Source organism: Lepisma saccharinum, chromosome 24 (genome assembly GCF_977018435.1).
Source record: "Lepisma saccharinum chromosome 24, izLepSacc3.1, whole genome shotgun sequence".
Lineage (NCBI taxonomy): Eukaryota > Metazoa > Arthropoda > Insecta > Zygentoma > Lepismatidae > Lepisma > Lepisma saccharinum.
Window position 1 is genome coordinate 52,404,169 of NC_139252.1, and position 16,853 is coordinate 52,421,021.

The following is a 16,853-nucleotide window of genomic DNA, read 5'->3' on the forward strand; positions in this document are numbered from 1 at the left end:
GGATAGCAAAAAAGGATGTTACAACCAGTTGACGAAAAGTAAAGTTCCTAATTAATATTTTACGCATATTATTATAAATAGTAGGGTACCAGTTTCATAGATCGGAGACACATTAAAATCGCATATTTTGCGTTTCGCATTGTTCGTACTTACCAATTGTGTATTGCGGAACATAGTTCAAGGTGCCATTATGCTTTTTATACGAAAACAAACTCAATTTTTCACATTATGACTGTTTTTTTATTCCTTTCTTCGTTTCCGGAACACACAATATGGCGGGCACATCTTGACTCACGTTGTGGGTATGCAGTGTTTCAATCTTCTTCACCGAAAAATACCTACTATCGTGTTCGTCACCGGTGGAAATTATACATTATGCACAGGTAGTTGACGGATAGCTCGGGTAGCTGACGGATAGCCCCACGAACCATACACGGATAGCCCCACAAACCATTCACGGATAGCCCCACAAACCATTCACGGATAGTCCCACGAACCATTCACAGATAACCCCACAAACCATTATGCACGGTAGCTGACCGATAACCCCACGAACCATTTCCGCTAAGGTTATGTTAGGTTTGGTTACGTTAGGCAAGCATAGTAAAAAAAGGGGGGGTTGAAACACTGACTTGGGCTTACGCCATGAAACGTACGCAACATCCGGATGTCGTAGGGCAAGCAAATGAAAGCAATGGCAATTGTGCGTCGGTGAGATATTTCTCTTAAAAAATACATGACTTCCCGGTCAAATATATTCCACGATGAAAGAAAATACCTCGACGAACGTTGTAACCTTGGAGCAACTCATTTCCGTAAGTGGTTTCTTGTGTAAAATTGAAGAATTGTGTCTCCGATGTATGAAACTATTACCATTTAGTAGTGCACATATTTTTTTCGGTACTGTCATTCAAAGCATTGTCATCCCAATCTGATCCTTGCCTTTCAGTAATAATAACCCTTGATTATGCAACAAATGCTAAACAATCATATATTTTTATTATTGTTTAGTTTTAATGCTTGGTAAGTCTTTCGGGGGTGTTAGGACACCCTCTTTAAACACGTCCTTGATTGTACATCCTGCTTTTTTCCTCCTAACAATGTTAGTGCAACAATGCATGCCAACAATACAAGTATACATTCAGAGTGTTCTCTGTGAGGTTCTCATCTTGACCCATTGTTGCTGTCGAAGTCTCCACAGAAACCACATTTCCCTGATGTCGGCCACACGTTCGAATCACCTTTGAATTCTTTCGGTGTTCACCACCAAAAAACCTTTCGGCCATTCCTCAAAGGAAGTCAAAATCGCCACTTGTCGAGGTTCGTTCGAAATGGCAGACGTCAAGTTACCTAAACAGTTATCAGATGTGGTAGTCCGAAGCATCATGCAGTTGGATCGTCACGATGGTTCAACAGCTGTCGAAGTGGCAGAACACATTCGCACAGAGTACAAGACGAATGTATCCAACGAGACGCTGCTCAAGGCGATTCGGCTAAGTCTGCAGGAAGGGGTTCGACACGGAACCTTGGAAATCATCGGCGATCGGTACACGATGGCAAAACATCTGGAGGGCCAAAAGCTCTGCTGCATTTGGCCTTTTCAATCATCCAAACCTGCTCCGAAGCCGGCAGTCCAGAAGAAAGTCACAATTCCAGATATGAAGAAAGTCAAGCCAGATACGAAATCCGACAGACAGTGCAGGTCAGTAATAACGTCGTGTTAGTCGTGTTAGCATTTTAAAAAGTGAAGAACTTCGCATTTCTATAGGGTTTTCTGGTAGGAAAGGTATATACTGTGCTCATTGGTCGGCTCGTTCACGTGACCTATCAGGCACTAATAAGTAGGGTGCCGGTTTTTTGCCTCTGCATTTGTATTGAAACGCAGGCTTTAAATGTTTTAAATTCGTTTCATGCAGTGTCGAGTCTGATAACGCATTTTATAGTTCCTATAAATGCCTGTTTTGCTCCACTTTCCTTGCTTTGGCTGTCCTCGCAGTACACTGTAAAGAATTATATGTAGTTTTGTGATTGTACAGTGGAATCCATGAGTAAGACCGTGCAAATTGTCCATCACTATGTTTCTGCACTTTATTTGACCCAATAAGAGCTTCAGGAGTTAAGAGAAAACTCAAAACAAGCTGTTGACAACTTCTGCAACAGCATACATAAAAATCCATCTCTTAAAAACACACAGGATGTAAAAGAAAAATTAATGAAAATGGCCATGGACAATTTGCACGGTAATACTCATGGATCCCACTCCCGCACCTTCATACCAGCATTCATAATCGTCGTCGCGATTAGAAAAGCGAACCAAAAAATAAGAAAAATATAATAGAATACAAAGGATTCAAGTCAGTAAACGTGCACAACTCATAAAATTAATAAGTTCATGGTCTCTGGTTCATTTTTTATTTATTTTGTAGTTTCTTCATTTTTCGTGACAAGTTTTTAGTGCTTGCAAATCCATATCCTATGCCAAACTAGTAAAACAAAAATCATTTCGAATGATTCCAGCGTGCCTTTAGCAGTCACTAATCATTCACCAGCATGAATTTTATATCACGAGAACATACAATAATATTTTATGTAGGATAAAAAATGGTTGAAATGTATAAGAAACAGATTTCGCAGTAAGAATATATGTAACCTAACCTGTAATTAAGAATACTCGAGAGCCGAGTGTTACTAAAATTATCTCTATATGTAAATGTGTACTTGGGAGTAAAAAAATAGAGAATATTGATTAACACCTGATATTGATAAGATCAACATATACTGGATTTCGGAAATTTGTAACTTAACAATCCTCACAATATGACCTATAAAGTTACTTCAGATATTAAAGTGTAAGCTTGAATTGTTTATAATTTATTTGTGGAAGTGCCTAATATTATTCGATAACTACTGAAGTCTAAAGAAAAACATGTGCGTGCATCTCCAATAATTTATTGTAAACATATGCTTTCGTTGTATTATTTTCCTCGTATTTTAATTAATTAATTTTTTTGGCTGTCTTTCAAAATTATAATTCCTATAAATAATAAAGCCTTACAGATTACGAGACGCGAGAGAGATGTTTATTCTTTTAAATAAATATTCTTCACAAATTTGTTTGTTAAACAGATCATCAATTTTACTCGCAATTTCGAGTAGTGTGATGTCACGCAAAAGGGGTCAATTATTAATATTCATGAAAATAAAGGTACTACCGTACGGAATTATTCTTCTCACACCAAATCACAACAATGCGAAAATTTTAAGTGACGTAAACAAATACTACTTAAATTTTAATTATTTTTTTTAGTTCTGACATATTATCTGTTATTGACAATAGTATTTTTAAACATTCTAGTTTTAAAGCCCTGGATATGCATCTATCGTGTTCTAATTTAATTTCTCACGTTAAAATTAAATTAAACGTGCAATTTAATATAATATCAGCGCGTCCAGCACTCATTTCCCCATATATTCAAATGGAACAGTTGCCTGCCTGAAGCAGAACTATCGTGCTGCCACCTACAATTAACTTTGCCTGAGCAGCCCCATTGCAACCAAGGCACATTGCAATGGTAAAGCGGGAACTAACCAACTAATCTCTGGTTGTTGCAGGTGTAAACACAAGGGAAAGAGCAGTTCCCGTGGAAGATCACCTAAAAGATCGACGTCCAAAGAAAGTCATCCCAAAAAGAAAAGCGAAGCAAGAAAACCCTCAAAAGTCAAGACCGGCTTGAAGAGGAAGCCTGAAACGAAGATTTCGAGGTTGTGCACATGCAAACCAAAGAAGAGGTCCAAGAGCAGTTCAAGCGGAAAGGGGAAGTCGGAACATCGCATGCGCAAATGCAGGAAAGGCTTGAAGCGTAAGGGATCTAGGAGCCACTCCACAGAGCCAGCTCGCAAAAGAGGAAGAGCTATATCCTCATCCAGCAGCAGCAGATCCAGGTCACGTTCTAAATCCCCCTCTAGCTCTGGGTCCGAATCAACTTCCAGATCAAGATCCAGGTCGCGTCCTAGATCCCTCTCTAGCTCTGGGTCCGAATCAACTTCCAGATCAAGATCCAGGTCCTTGTCTTCATCCAGATCCTGGTCTTCGTCTTCATCCATATCCAGCTCTAGATCCAGATCCAGATCTGGCGAGAGACGTGCTAAGAAAGGCAAAGGCAAGTCGACCCACAAGTCCAGAGATAAGGATCGATCCAGATCCAGATCTGGCGAGAGAAACGCTGTGAAATGCAAAGGCAAGTCGACCCACAAGTCGAGAGATAAGGATCGATCCAAAGGTCGAAAATCGCGAAGCAAACATCGCCATGACCGAAAGGGCAGATCAAGAAGCAGGTCCGACGAGTCCAAACACAGGAAGGACAAGCATCATCATCGATCCAAAGGAGGCAAAAGGAAGAAGGTGATAACTTGCATCTGCTTTATCACCGAGCCAGGAACCAAACGAAAGAATGAAGAGATAGACGGAAAGAAGAAGAAGCATAAGTGAAGAACCCATTTCTTTGGCTCATCAGTTGCATAACTTCCCAAACATTCAAGAATTTTTAACGTTCGATTTAAATATGCTGTAATATAGTCATTTATTTGTAGTCAAAATTTCAACCACTGGCCGAATCATAAGAATTGATATGACATGTTCAAAAATTCAATCAGTGTAACTTTCCAGATTGTATGAAATAAACTCTTTAGAAAATAATTTAATTATTTTAATACAATAGATATAGGGGTTGTAAAAATTATGCAAACATCTTGTAAAAGCTAGGCTTCTTCATCTAATAGTGTGCAGGACTACCATGGACATTAAAAACGGCTGGATTCACCTTGGAATTGACATGTAAACACTGGATGATGAGTAATGGAATTCTATACTTTTGTTCATACAAAATTTGCTTCAGGTCCTTCAGGAATTCTGTAGGCGGGTAACAGATCTGAAAAACCCTGTTCTCCAAAATAAACTACAGGGGCTCTATATTGAGGTCTGGCAACTATGGTGCCCAGTGAATGCATGAATCCGAATCCTTGTCTTCATGCTCTTCAAACCATGATTGAACAACTCTAAGCCTCGCGTCAAGCTAACTTTGCAGCAGGTTTTATGTATCGATCCGCGCGAGAACTGAGCTCAGAATCTTGCGTGCCAGTCTTGCTTCAACCGCCGAGCTTCTTACATCGCACACACAGAGAAAATCCGCAGTGTTGCCAACCGCACAACGCATCAAAACCCGCATGCATGTCAAGCGGAATGTATTTTTGCTTCTTTTTGTCTCCTGAAGCATAAAGTTCTTTCTGCGCATAGATTATGTAATAAATGTGTCATACTTAATATAAATCGCGAAATATCTTCCAAACATGAGAGCATGCTTGTATATTGAGAGCAAGAAAAAACAAAGGAGTAAACAACGATAGATCCCTCTTGACAAATTATTGATCTGTTTAGAAATAAATAAATTTATGAAAAACTTGGTTGCTTCGTTCGCAATACATCTGTTACTATAAGACACACACACTTCAAATTATACCACCAAAAAAAGCATGATTTGTTATTGGTGATATATACAATAGGGTGCATTGTCTGCTACTATTACTCTGTTTGGTTTCAAATTATGAATCTCTTCATTAAACCAGTATTCAAATCTTGGTCTGTCCATTTCTTGCTGATAATCATCCTTCCCTTTATTTGAACTGAACAGTAAACATGCGCCTTCAACAAAGCCTTGATTGCCGCCAGTGGCGAAACAATAAGCCTCCCCTCCCCCTTCTCGTCGGTTGCTTCAGCCCTGGCGGTGGTTTTGCACGGTGGTATCCTTCCACGCTTGATTCAATGTACCCCCCTCTGAATTGACGCATCTCTCGTCCTAATAACAAACATGTTTCTCCTCACGGCGATATCTTTTAATATCGCGGAGATTCTTTTGTCGTCAAACATCAAACAACAAACAATTATTTCCCCTTCCTAAACTCAAACCGCAAATCATTCAATACCCTTGACACTGTTCGTGCGCACATTGACGGCAAATCACCTCACGACCTGTTTCATTTTGATCTTGTCGCCGTAAGGAGGAATATGCATTTGAAACAACTTGATTGACTTTGAAGAGCTTTTCCTTTAGAATGATGTCCAAAATAGCACTCGGGTAAAACCACGCGCTGAACAGGAGACCTTGATTCAGCCATTCTCGCCGCTGTATAGCACGATTATGTATCACGATAAACATAGGGTTAAAATAGTGGGATGTGCAACACTGGTATCACGGATTCCACGCGCTCTGCAACGTATTCAGTCTCGCTCGACTCTCTCTTGATCTTCAGCGATTATTCAGCGCAATACAAACTCCTGTTGGCGAATCTGTGGATCGAAGTTCGTCTGCACAGTGATTGCAACCCATCAAATCCATACCTGCTAATGGACGTATTATTTTGTCTGTATTTTACAAATTAAATAATTGTTTTCTTGCAAGTATGCAGTTGTGTTGGGAATAGAACACTTCTCAGCGGAACTATATTCTTGCGCGCACGTTTGGATCTATATGCGAAAACCTGCTGCAAAGTTAACGTGACGCACAGCGCTGTGAATCGGGCCATTGTCATCTTCGTTGTTGATTGATTTGGTGTTTTAAGTACACTTTTTGCACAGTAATGCTAATCGGGACTGGACCTAAAGTTATAAAGTGGGATCCGAACCACTATGTGCCTCCACCTCATTGTCATCTTGGTAAAAGGGGTCTTCTGCAGGGAACAATTCTGGATCGTGAGATTGACCTGGTCCCTCAAAATGTATACATAGTGCTTGGGAGTTACTCTACCGTTCAAGGTGAGAATGGGGCCTGCAGAATACCATGATATGGCGACCAACACCATGACAGATCCTTCACCATACTTCAACGTTAGCATAAAACAGTTGCGGTCGTACGCTTGGTTCGATGTTCTCAGCACAAACTCGTCCTGGGGTTGGGAACAGCGCAAAAGATGATGACATTCTTCTATTGCCTGATAGTCCGGAATATGTGTGCATGGCACCACTTTTTCCTCTTCTTGCCATTCACCTGGTTTACCAGTGGTTTGACAATTGTGGCTCGCCCATGAATATTGTGCTTGTGAAGTTCTTTACTTACTAGGGACGTTCAATATATAAGTTTCCCTGTGCTATAAAATATTGTATAAACCAATGCCATTAAAAAGAAGAACATGGTTGATAAGCGCCATCCTTCGTCTACAAGGAATAACAATCGATTCGTTATCAGACGTGAAGGCGCATGCGCTCAAGGGCGAAAGGTAAATGCTTGTTCGGAAAACGCGGGCTCGCGTCATAAGGAGTTCAGAAGCATGGATGCTAAGGGCGTTCTGCTTATGGACTTTTTGGAGCGAGGAAGAACAATTAATGCTGACCGTTATTGTCAAACATTAGATAAACTGAAAAACGCAATTCGACATAAGCGACCAGGTCTCCTGTCAGCTGGTGTCATTCTTCTTGACGATAACGCTCGCCCCCACTCAGAAGTGCAAACACAACACAAAATTGAAGAATTGGGGTGGGAACAGCTGTCCCATTCTCCATACAGCCCCGATTTAGCGCCGAGTGATTTCCATGTTTTTCCGGTGTTAAAGTCTGAATTGCAAAGTTACCGTTTCGAAACAGATGAAGAAGTGAAGCGGCATGTGAGAATAGTGCTCAACCAGAGCCGTGATTTTCTTGCAAAGGGTATGGACAAATTGGTGCAACAGTGGGACAAATGCCTGAATCTCTATGGGGATTATGTGGAGAAGTGAGGAAGGATCCTCCTACACATGTATGTATAGTTTTCCAATGTATTTTAAAAATATTTTTTAAAGCATACGGAAACTTATATATTGAACGACCCACGTACTTTCTTGCATGCATAGGGTTCGACATATTTCGACGTCACTTTCATATTCCTGGTCACAATCCTCCATATGACGTAATGACCTTGTATAGCGTGCGTTCCATAAGTCTTAACGAAACGAACGAAGATAACTGGGATCGTGAACCTGATGAGACCAGCTATTCTACAGACATGAGGAACGCTCTAAACTGGGTGTCAGTGTAGCAACCCAGCACTTCGATATTTCTCGGAATTTTCAGGGAAGGAGCGGCCTCTCCACCCCTCGCAGGTCATCAACAGGCAGGATTGGGTATCGGCGTTGCGTTCTAACAATGTTTCCAGCTCGAGCAGTTTGTGACCAGATTGAAGAATGAGCGCTTGTACGGCGGTAAACAGCATATGCAAACAGTTACAAGCCGGACCCTGTGGCCGATTGGTTAGCACATCGCGCTGCGACGCCAAGAGTCCCGGGTTCGAATCCCGCTCAGGCTTGGTTGTTTGTGAATGTCATCAATTTCATCATTTCATAACTCATACTTATCTTCGCAAATTAGCCAAGAGGCACAAAACGCGAAGTAAAATAAACTAAATTAATGAATGAATCAATCAATCAAAGCAAACAGTTACAAGTACACGCTAAAATAAGTATAATGGTGGCGTGATGCCTATGTAGATTATCATAGTAGTAATAGTATTATTTGCACCAAATAACTATTCTACTATTGAAACAGCCTAAAACACGCAACGTGTTAAAAATCTTCAAAAACTGTGTCATTTTTTGAGTTGCACATTATTTCTCTCGATTTCGTGAAGACCGATTTTGAGAATCCTCCTTTGCAAACGATGCCTCCGCGATGGCGCAGTGATAGCGTCGTTGCCTTGTTATCAAGGGGTCACGGGTTCGATACCGGTGAAGGCACATAGTGGCTCGGATCCGACTTTAAACCGTAGAGCCAGTCCCGATTAGCCTTACTGTGCATAAAGTGGACTTAAATCCTGTCTCAACTCATTAACAAGCCTTTCGAAGAATCAAAAATTTAAACAGGTAAATACATTTTTGTCATTTTGAGGAAAGTTATCATTTTTGGCAATTTTTGGTTCATATGAATCTGCCTCATCCTCAACCGTGGCTGTAAGGAAATTGGGGGAGCTACGATTGAGTAACGTTAACCAGTCATAAAATCTCCTATAACGAGGGGGGAGGGGGTTCGACGTGCTGACCCCACGTCACCCCATTACCGGTTGAATATCTCCACACCTCTGGGTAGGATTGTGGGAGGGAGACTGGCAGTCGGGAGATAGGCCGAGGGCCTTACGGGCTTACGGCTTCAAGGGCTGTCGAGCCACGTGTTATTATTATCATTATTATTATTATTATTATTATGAATCTGCCTCGCTCAATAAGTTTATTTTATTGAATCAAGCACAATAGCCAACTCTTGCAATGAGACACTGGAAAGACAAACATGTGTGGTTGTACATATATTTAAGCATCTAAAGAATAATTATATTCTTGTGGTAAGGAGTCGTTGTCATTTAACAAACTTTATTGATTTATTCTATCAGCATTATTGAAAATATTGTGCCATGCTGAACTAACAACTTAACAAAGGCACATTGATTGCTTAATGAAGCATTTTTCTTGTGTTGCAGAACAGGTTCAGTATTAGTGTTCACAGTATTACAATGCTTTACATAGTCCGTTCGAAGAATTTTGACAATATTGGATGTTTCATCAGAGGGACCACACACGATAAAATGTCTGTGGTTACAGGTTTCATCGCATTTAAGATGGTAATTTTCCGGTGCAACATGTCTGTTGCCACTTAGGCTGAAGATCCTGATGACTTGGACCAAGTTCCGATTCATAGATTGCAACATTTACAGGCAGGAACGACCTTGGCAGGAAGGCACTCTGATTGGCACCTTGTTGACAACTGACTCAAGAAGCCCCGCGACCGACAGAACTCGAAGCAGTGTTGCCACATGAAGGGAAATTTTCCTTTTTGAAGGGAAATTTGGAGCTAATTTTAAGTGAAAAGGGAAAAGGGAAATTCGATGAAAAATAGCGAATTTTGAGGGAAATATGAAGACAGACTCAATATTAATTATGTTAAACATTATAAGAGATTCCAGTTTTGAAAATGAGATTTTTTTTTTTAAAAAAAAATGGCGTATACTTTGTTCTGAGAGGAAGGGTGGAATTTGGGTTGGTCCACAACTGGCTACCGTTTGGGGCTGGAGGTTATTGACCATTCACCCTTATGTCCTGAGAGTGGGTGGCTAATTGCAAAGATGGGGATGAGTGATGATATGATTTGAAACCGGGACCACTGGCGTCGTAGCATTTCAAAGTTAAATTGTTTAACATTTTATACATACACACGAACATGGATCAACGATAATGTTTATTATTATTGTTATTAATAATAATTCTTTAGATGAAGGGAAAAAATGGGTGAAAAGGGGGAATTTTACCCCTTGCAAAGGGAAATTGTGCTTACAGATTGTGGCAACACTGACTCGAAGTGCTCGGATCCTACGCTGACAAACTTTTAGGCAAAAGCGCGTTTTGATTATAGAAAGTTTCCACATGGCGTCCAGTGGAAGGCATGTCCCTCAGTGGAAATGAACTCTACTGAGGGCATTGTTACATATTATAGTCACTTTTTTAAGAACAGCTGAGGCACACTCATCTTGTGCATGTTACCGTCAAACGGGGTATAGGTTTTGGTATATTCTAATGTGCCCTGCGAAATCCGTGGCGAATGACAACACAAAAATTATACGCGAGGGACACTTTGTCCATTATAAATGTATTCAAGGAATACCAAAGAAATTCCAAAATATTAGGGGGGGCAGGAAATACGTCAGCATTTGCGTGACGAAGTTACCCCAGTAAAAGGGATAACTTCGGCATCTCTGCTTACGTTCCTAGGAGGTCAAAATTACCCCCATGAAGAGGTAATGTGCGTCTGCGCGTAAACAACGATAGTCTATATTCTACACGTAGACTATTTTATACGCGTACATTACGTAATCTATGTAAACAAACATGCCGAAAGGTGATAACTTAGCAAAAAGGACTGTGGAATTAAAAGAAAATTATACTGCGTATCAGTTGCTGATGTGTAAGGAGAACTTTTCATACTCTTTCTTCCAAATTCGAACAATTTCTCGCCTAGGAAAAACCTAATATAGGATATATTCTAGTGTTTTATGGGGAAAAGACCACTTTTGCCTCACGACTGTCATCTGTTGTTGTTTTTGCATACTATTTATCTTCTTCCATAGTTGATAATAGAAATGAAGATAAATTTTGTTGTAAATAGGATTCTTTTCATTTCGTTAGGAACCAATATAGTCGAAAATGTCACTTTCCCTTCATGAAACCTTTGCAAATTATTTTTAATGCACTTTACATTGTCTACGTAAACTACAACCCAATGTAATCTACACGTAGATTACGTGTAGCGCCAAAAGAATACCTCACGAAACTCTAAATAAATTTATAGCTACTTTTCATCAGCTAGGCGGGAAAAAACAATTTGGCTTCTTTCAAGCTCGGACATTATTCACTATCAACTGCACAGCATGGCAAAGCAACTGCAGCTTACTGATTAAAAACGGTTCCCATAGATTGAAGTCAGTGGAAGTAAAGTAATCATCCTTTTACAAGATTACCTTACAGTGAATCTTGGCCTGTATGTAATTGAGTTCATTGAACTCCATACTTCTTACACTCACCTTCATACTCTAAGTAATCCTTAAATAAACCGCATACTTTTTTTTTTCCTTCAAATATGTTTGGACAGCTCATGCACGCGCATAATGTATTAACACGCATAAGAGCGCGTTTGCACGCCACTTACGTGTATAAATGGTAACTTCAGAATCAACGTTTGCCCACAGCAACTGTCAGAATTTCACTGTTGCCAGGCACGGCTCCAATTTAGTAATTTCATTGGCTGACGCAGAAGTTCCATTGTGCGTCAAAATGATGGTGTGGATTCTGCTTTGAATGTCACTCAGAGCTTCAAAGACAGTTTGTTACAACGTCCAACATACGTCAAATACAAAGTTAGTTTATTTAAATAAAACATAAAAACAAGCCGGAGTCGCATTTACGATGCATAAACGAGATTGAGCATCAAGGCGCATCCCCACTATTTACGCTTACCATATGTTTTTGGGCCCAACCCAGGACATATTCGCGATCAACTCGTTACTGCTGAATTCCATGTGTTTTTTACAAAAATAAATTGAAATTACTTTAAAGCCTTAACATTTTATTGCAACATTAGACTATAAATTGTACAAGAAAAAATACTTATTAAAATTATTTTCTAAAATCAATCAATTAATTTTCAAATGTTTAAGTCAATAATACATCTTCTGATGTTTAGGAAACCTCTGTTCTAGGTAGCATTATTTGTTAGTTGACTCAGTCAGTTGTACTTTTCACTAGACATGACTTTTTCAGAAATGGCTTGTTTGTTTTAATAACATCATAAAATTCACAACATGAAAGTTCTGAATTAATTTTAAGATTCAGCAGATGTTTAACAGTGGATACTAGAAGTCTACCTCTTTCTGCAGACACACTTTCTTTTGCCCATTGCCAAATGCAAAGCCCTTGTAAATAGTTATAATTACCAAAAACGTGTAGACGAGTTACTTCACACGCTTGCAAGACAACCAAGACGCACACGGAAGTACGGAAACGGAGCCGTTCGGAAGTCGATATCTCAAAGAAAGAAAAGGTATAATCGATCCTTATAATCGATCGATCCTTGCCGGTCATAAATTCTGGTCGTGAATATTCAATACCGGTAGCTATTTTCATGTTCCGATTCTCAAAACCCCGGACATTTTGCAATCCCGGACATCACCCCGGACAGCAGTAAAAAGAACAGGACTCTGCGGGCTAATCCCGGACGTATGGTAAGCCTACCACTATGCCAGCTGACAAGGCCGAGCGCAAAAGTCATTCTGCTTTCCCGAACTCGATAGACGTCCCCACAGGACTGCGGTGTGGAGACGCGCATCAAGCTGGTTCGACGGCTTGTTGGCAGAACAAATGAAATACTCCGTGAAAATTCATGATAAGCACGGTTGGCAAAATTTGTGTTTCTTAAAAAGAAACAAATAAAACAGTTTCTTTTGTTTTAAACATGTTAAAGAAACAAAAAAACATGTTTTAAAGAAATGAAGGGTTTAAAACAATGCTAAAGACTTATTTTCTAAGAATGATGATTAATAAGGAATCTGTTAATCATCCAAGGAATGACTGTGTCTCTAGTTATAAAGTAAGCACTTAATTAACTTCTTCAAATACTTATTTACGTTACTCTTAAGCAGTGATGTGCGTCTACGCGTAAACAACGATTGTCTACATTCTACGTGTAGACAATGTAGACTATGTAAACTATATAATCTACGTAATGAACATAGACAACATGGCTAGAAGCCATCGTTCTAGAAGCAGCAACCAGCATCAGCAGGTGGATATAGAGAGCGTGAAGTATTCCACTGTCCAGAAATAAATGTTTTACGTATTTATTTACGTTCAACCAATTCACTACGTATTAATTGAACTGCAAAATGAACTTGTCGCGATATACCAAAAAAAAAAAAAAAAATGCGATGTCCGTAGAATGACAAGATTTGTTTTACTTCTATTTCCACCATTTCACACGTGGAAAAATCTGCTTTAAAGACACATGCACTTTCCTATGCAGTAATAAGACGACAAAAAAATTTAGCCTTCCCTTTTGTCAGTATAAAAAATAATGTCAGTTTTCACTATGGCTGTCATTTGTTTTTCTTCCGGTAGTCCCTTTTCCCCTCGTTAGTGAAAATGCGATAACTTTGATAACGTCGGATGGTCTTAAGTTGGTTATAGACCCAGACAATCGACATGTTTGAAGAAAAAAATACTTCTTCTTTCAAAGAGCACTGGAATTTCTTTCTTCCCTGTTTTTTGCATTGTCTACGGTAGACTATGTAAACTATAAGTCAATGTAATCATCGTGTAGATTACGCGTAGACAACGTATGTAGACGTAAACTTATAGTCTACGGCACATCACTGCTCTTAAGTCTCACATGCAGCGGCGGCTCAAGGGGGAGAGCCGCCGTGCCATGGCACTACTCTCAGAAGAAATGCATACCTAGCCCAAGTATTGTTAAATTAATACATTGATAGTTTACAGACAAGGAGATTCGAATCTTGCAATCGGTCAAGCTGACGTGACGACCGCCCCAACCACAGACTAGATATGAACCGCCCCAACCTCCTCACTGCATCACCAGCTGTTTCGTACCCTCGGCGAGGCAGCGGTCTGCGCCACTCAAGAGCTGGCCTAACCAAGTTGAAACACGTGAGAAGTCTCAGCGAGTAACATTTCCACCATGAGCCGGGAAGAAGGTGGCAGAAGGTGGTGTTAGCCAATGGGGTTAGCCCATAAGACACCAGCTGTGCCCCTTTTCGCTTGGCACAGCGAGGGACAGCAGTGTTGACACAGTTGCCATCTTCAGAGATAAGTCGCTAAATACGACGCATTTGTAAGACCCGTTGGGGAAGTAATTCGTGAAAAAGGTTCTATCTACTTTTCTCCCAACTTTTGGAGAAACGAACCTAGTATTTTTCCAAAGTTAAATGAACATTTTGATAATAGATAGATGCGCCTAGAGGACCATCCAGGCTTTTTAAAAATATAAAAGTAAAAATTCCTATGATGATGCGAGTTTCCTTTGGCATTTCGACAATTTATTTTTACATCAAGTGTCTAGAATATTTTCAACATCCACTTGGAATACGTGTGCATGGGAAGGGGGGAGAAGGTGAGAAGATTTGTTTTCCCTTCCTCTTGTAATTGTGTTTTTAGTTAAATGTCCTGTAGAGTAGTATAATTGACTGTATTATAAGGACCACTTACAAGTGTAGAAAGGAAGAGCTCCTCTCAAGCAGATTTACCTACACTTAAACCTAGCTCAACATGCTCATATGAGCTTTTTGCTCAAGTGTAGAACCCCCCTCTAATCCAAGAATTTTGTAAAAATGCCCTCGGGAATTTCTCAGAAAGGAAGAGCTCCTCTCAAGCAGATTTGTTTACACTTATAAAAGGCACTTCTGTGAGATTGTTGTCCATAAACTTGTCAAAAATATGCCCCTCTTGATATTTTTTTTGGCCACACTTAAAACTAGGCCATGATACACCCACCCATACACACCTACACCCACCCACACCCACCTACACCCACCCACACATATTTACTTCCGGTCCACTTCCGGTCCACTTCCGGTTCACTTCCGGTCTACTTCCGGTCCACTTCCGGTCCACTTCCGGTCCACTTCCGGTCTACTTCCTGTCCACTTCCGGTCTACTTCCGGTCCACTTCCGGTTTACTTCCGGTTTGCTGCAGAGACCCTCTAGAATTGCTCCGTGACTCTCTCATTTCTTACATCATAAACATATGATTTTTCACCTATGAGAATAACACTACATATGGTGTCATCAGGTAATGCCTCATGAAATTCACAGATAATTTTAATATTTGTCCTGTCATTCACCACAACTTGTTTCCTTTTTGAAGCATTGATTACAAACATGGGTCTCTGTGCTTTGAATTCATCTGGTGTGTAATACATGTCAGTATTGCCTGTAGTGACTCTTTTGAAAGCCGAAAATGCCTCATATAATTTGAGGAAATCATCCTTGGACATGTCTAAATTGTAATTTTCTCTAGGAAATACCTCATTTCTGCCATTTTTAAGATATATGTTCTTGATGTTGCAGTTATCAAATTTACTTGAATTTTTTTCCTGATTATTGTGCCTTCCAGTCTGAAACAATACCACTACAAAATCAGGCATGTCATATTGTATGCTGGAGAATGAATTTGTAGCATCAAACTCATAATATGTACCAGATGCGGGCTTCTGTACACATTGATATGTATAAAATTGCAGAGGAACCTGTGGATTTTTTATTATATCTGCTTTGTATTTAAGAGCATAACTGGCCTCATACTCAACAACAGGGATTCTTAACTCCATAGTCTGAATAATGCATTTGCCTGCATCAGGTAGGGTATTGGGCAGAGCTTCTCCTGTAGGGTTTATTGTACTGTACCTCATCAAAGCATTATTATCATTTGCAGCTCTTCTAAATGTGATTCTTAACCCACCCTTCCACATAATATCTTTGTAATCTGAGAAGAATCCTGGCAACAGGCGCATGGGGAACAGTACAGTGTGGTTCTTAGATAATATCTTATCACCAGCCTCGAATCCACCTATTTTGTAGTAAGAAGCCTCAGTTTTGGATAATTTTAATGTGGCCAAAGCTGTGGAGGTAATGCCCGGATAATCTATTCTGTTTATAACAACGCCATGCTTTCTGATCTCAATTTCAGAGAACAGATGCGGCACAAAATTGTCTACAAGTCTTATATTTGAATTTGCCGGATAATCTGTTCCATCGAGTTTTACAACATCAAATTTGATGTAAAGATCTGCTCTGTGGGGGTGTATAAATCCATCCCCTACATCAAGATCAACCTCGATCTCTGTGTTGGGTTGATTTAAATTCGCAAATGTCCTCCTGTTTGGAGGGAATGATTGTAGCTCATAACTCTCAATATTTTCCATTGTATGTATTTTTATTTAAATGTTAATCTCTATGATTGCAGTTGTTGTGGCTCCAGCAAAATCAACTAATTCTTCTTTTTCATTAGTGACCATCAACTCGATGTAATCTATTCTATTATGCCACACAGGAAAATATAATGTTGGGGATGGATTGTAGATGATGGGCTCCATGAATTCAGAATTAGGTTTGAATATTGCAATGATGCCAGTTTGTTTGTGAGTGCCTATGCCATTTGATTTGGTGATCATACCCTCGGCCACATTACAGTGAATATTTAGAGTCTCTATGGCTAAGAATTTGGGTATATTCATAGCAGTGTGTTTGATGCCTGCTTCAAGTTTTGTGTTGTTCTCAAAGCC

General features: G+C 39.9%; 1 protein-coding gene across 3 annotated transcripts; it reads left to right on the top strand.

Annotated features, from left to right (window-relative positions):
* The first annotated feature begins 1,204 nt into the window (after positions 1 to 1,204).
* Positions 1,205 to 4,680, top strand: LOC145978008 (uncharacterized). 3 transcript variants are annotated; one of them, XM_083110385.1, is made up of 3 exons: positions 1,205 to 1,702; positions 3,613 to 4,160; positions 4,239 to 4,680. In XM_083110385.1, the coding sequence occupies exons 1-3, from the start codon at positions 1,332 to 1,334 to the stop codon at positions 4,487 to 4,489; spliced, it is 1,170 nt and encodes a 389-aa protein (XP_082966511.1). In that variant the 5' UTR covers positions 1,205 to 1,331; the 3' UTR covers positions 4,490 to 4,680. The 3 variants fall into 3 exon arrangements, with proteins under 3 accessions (XP_082966511.1, XP_082966510.1, XP_082966509.1); XM_083110384.1 differs by having other exon boundaries at positions 3,613 to 4,002; positions 4,063 to 4,680; XM_083110383.1 differs by having other exon boundaries at positions 3,613 to 4,680.
* Positions 4,681 to 16,853: the final 12,173 nt, after the last annotated feature.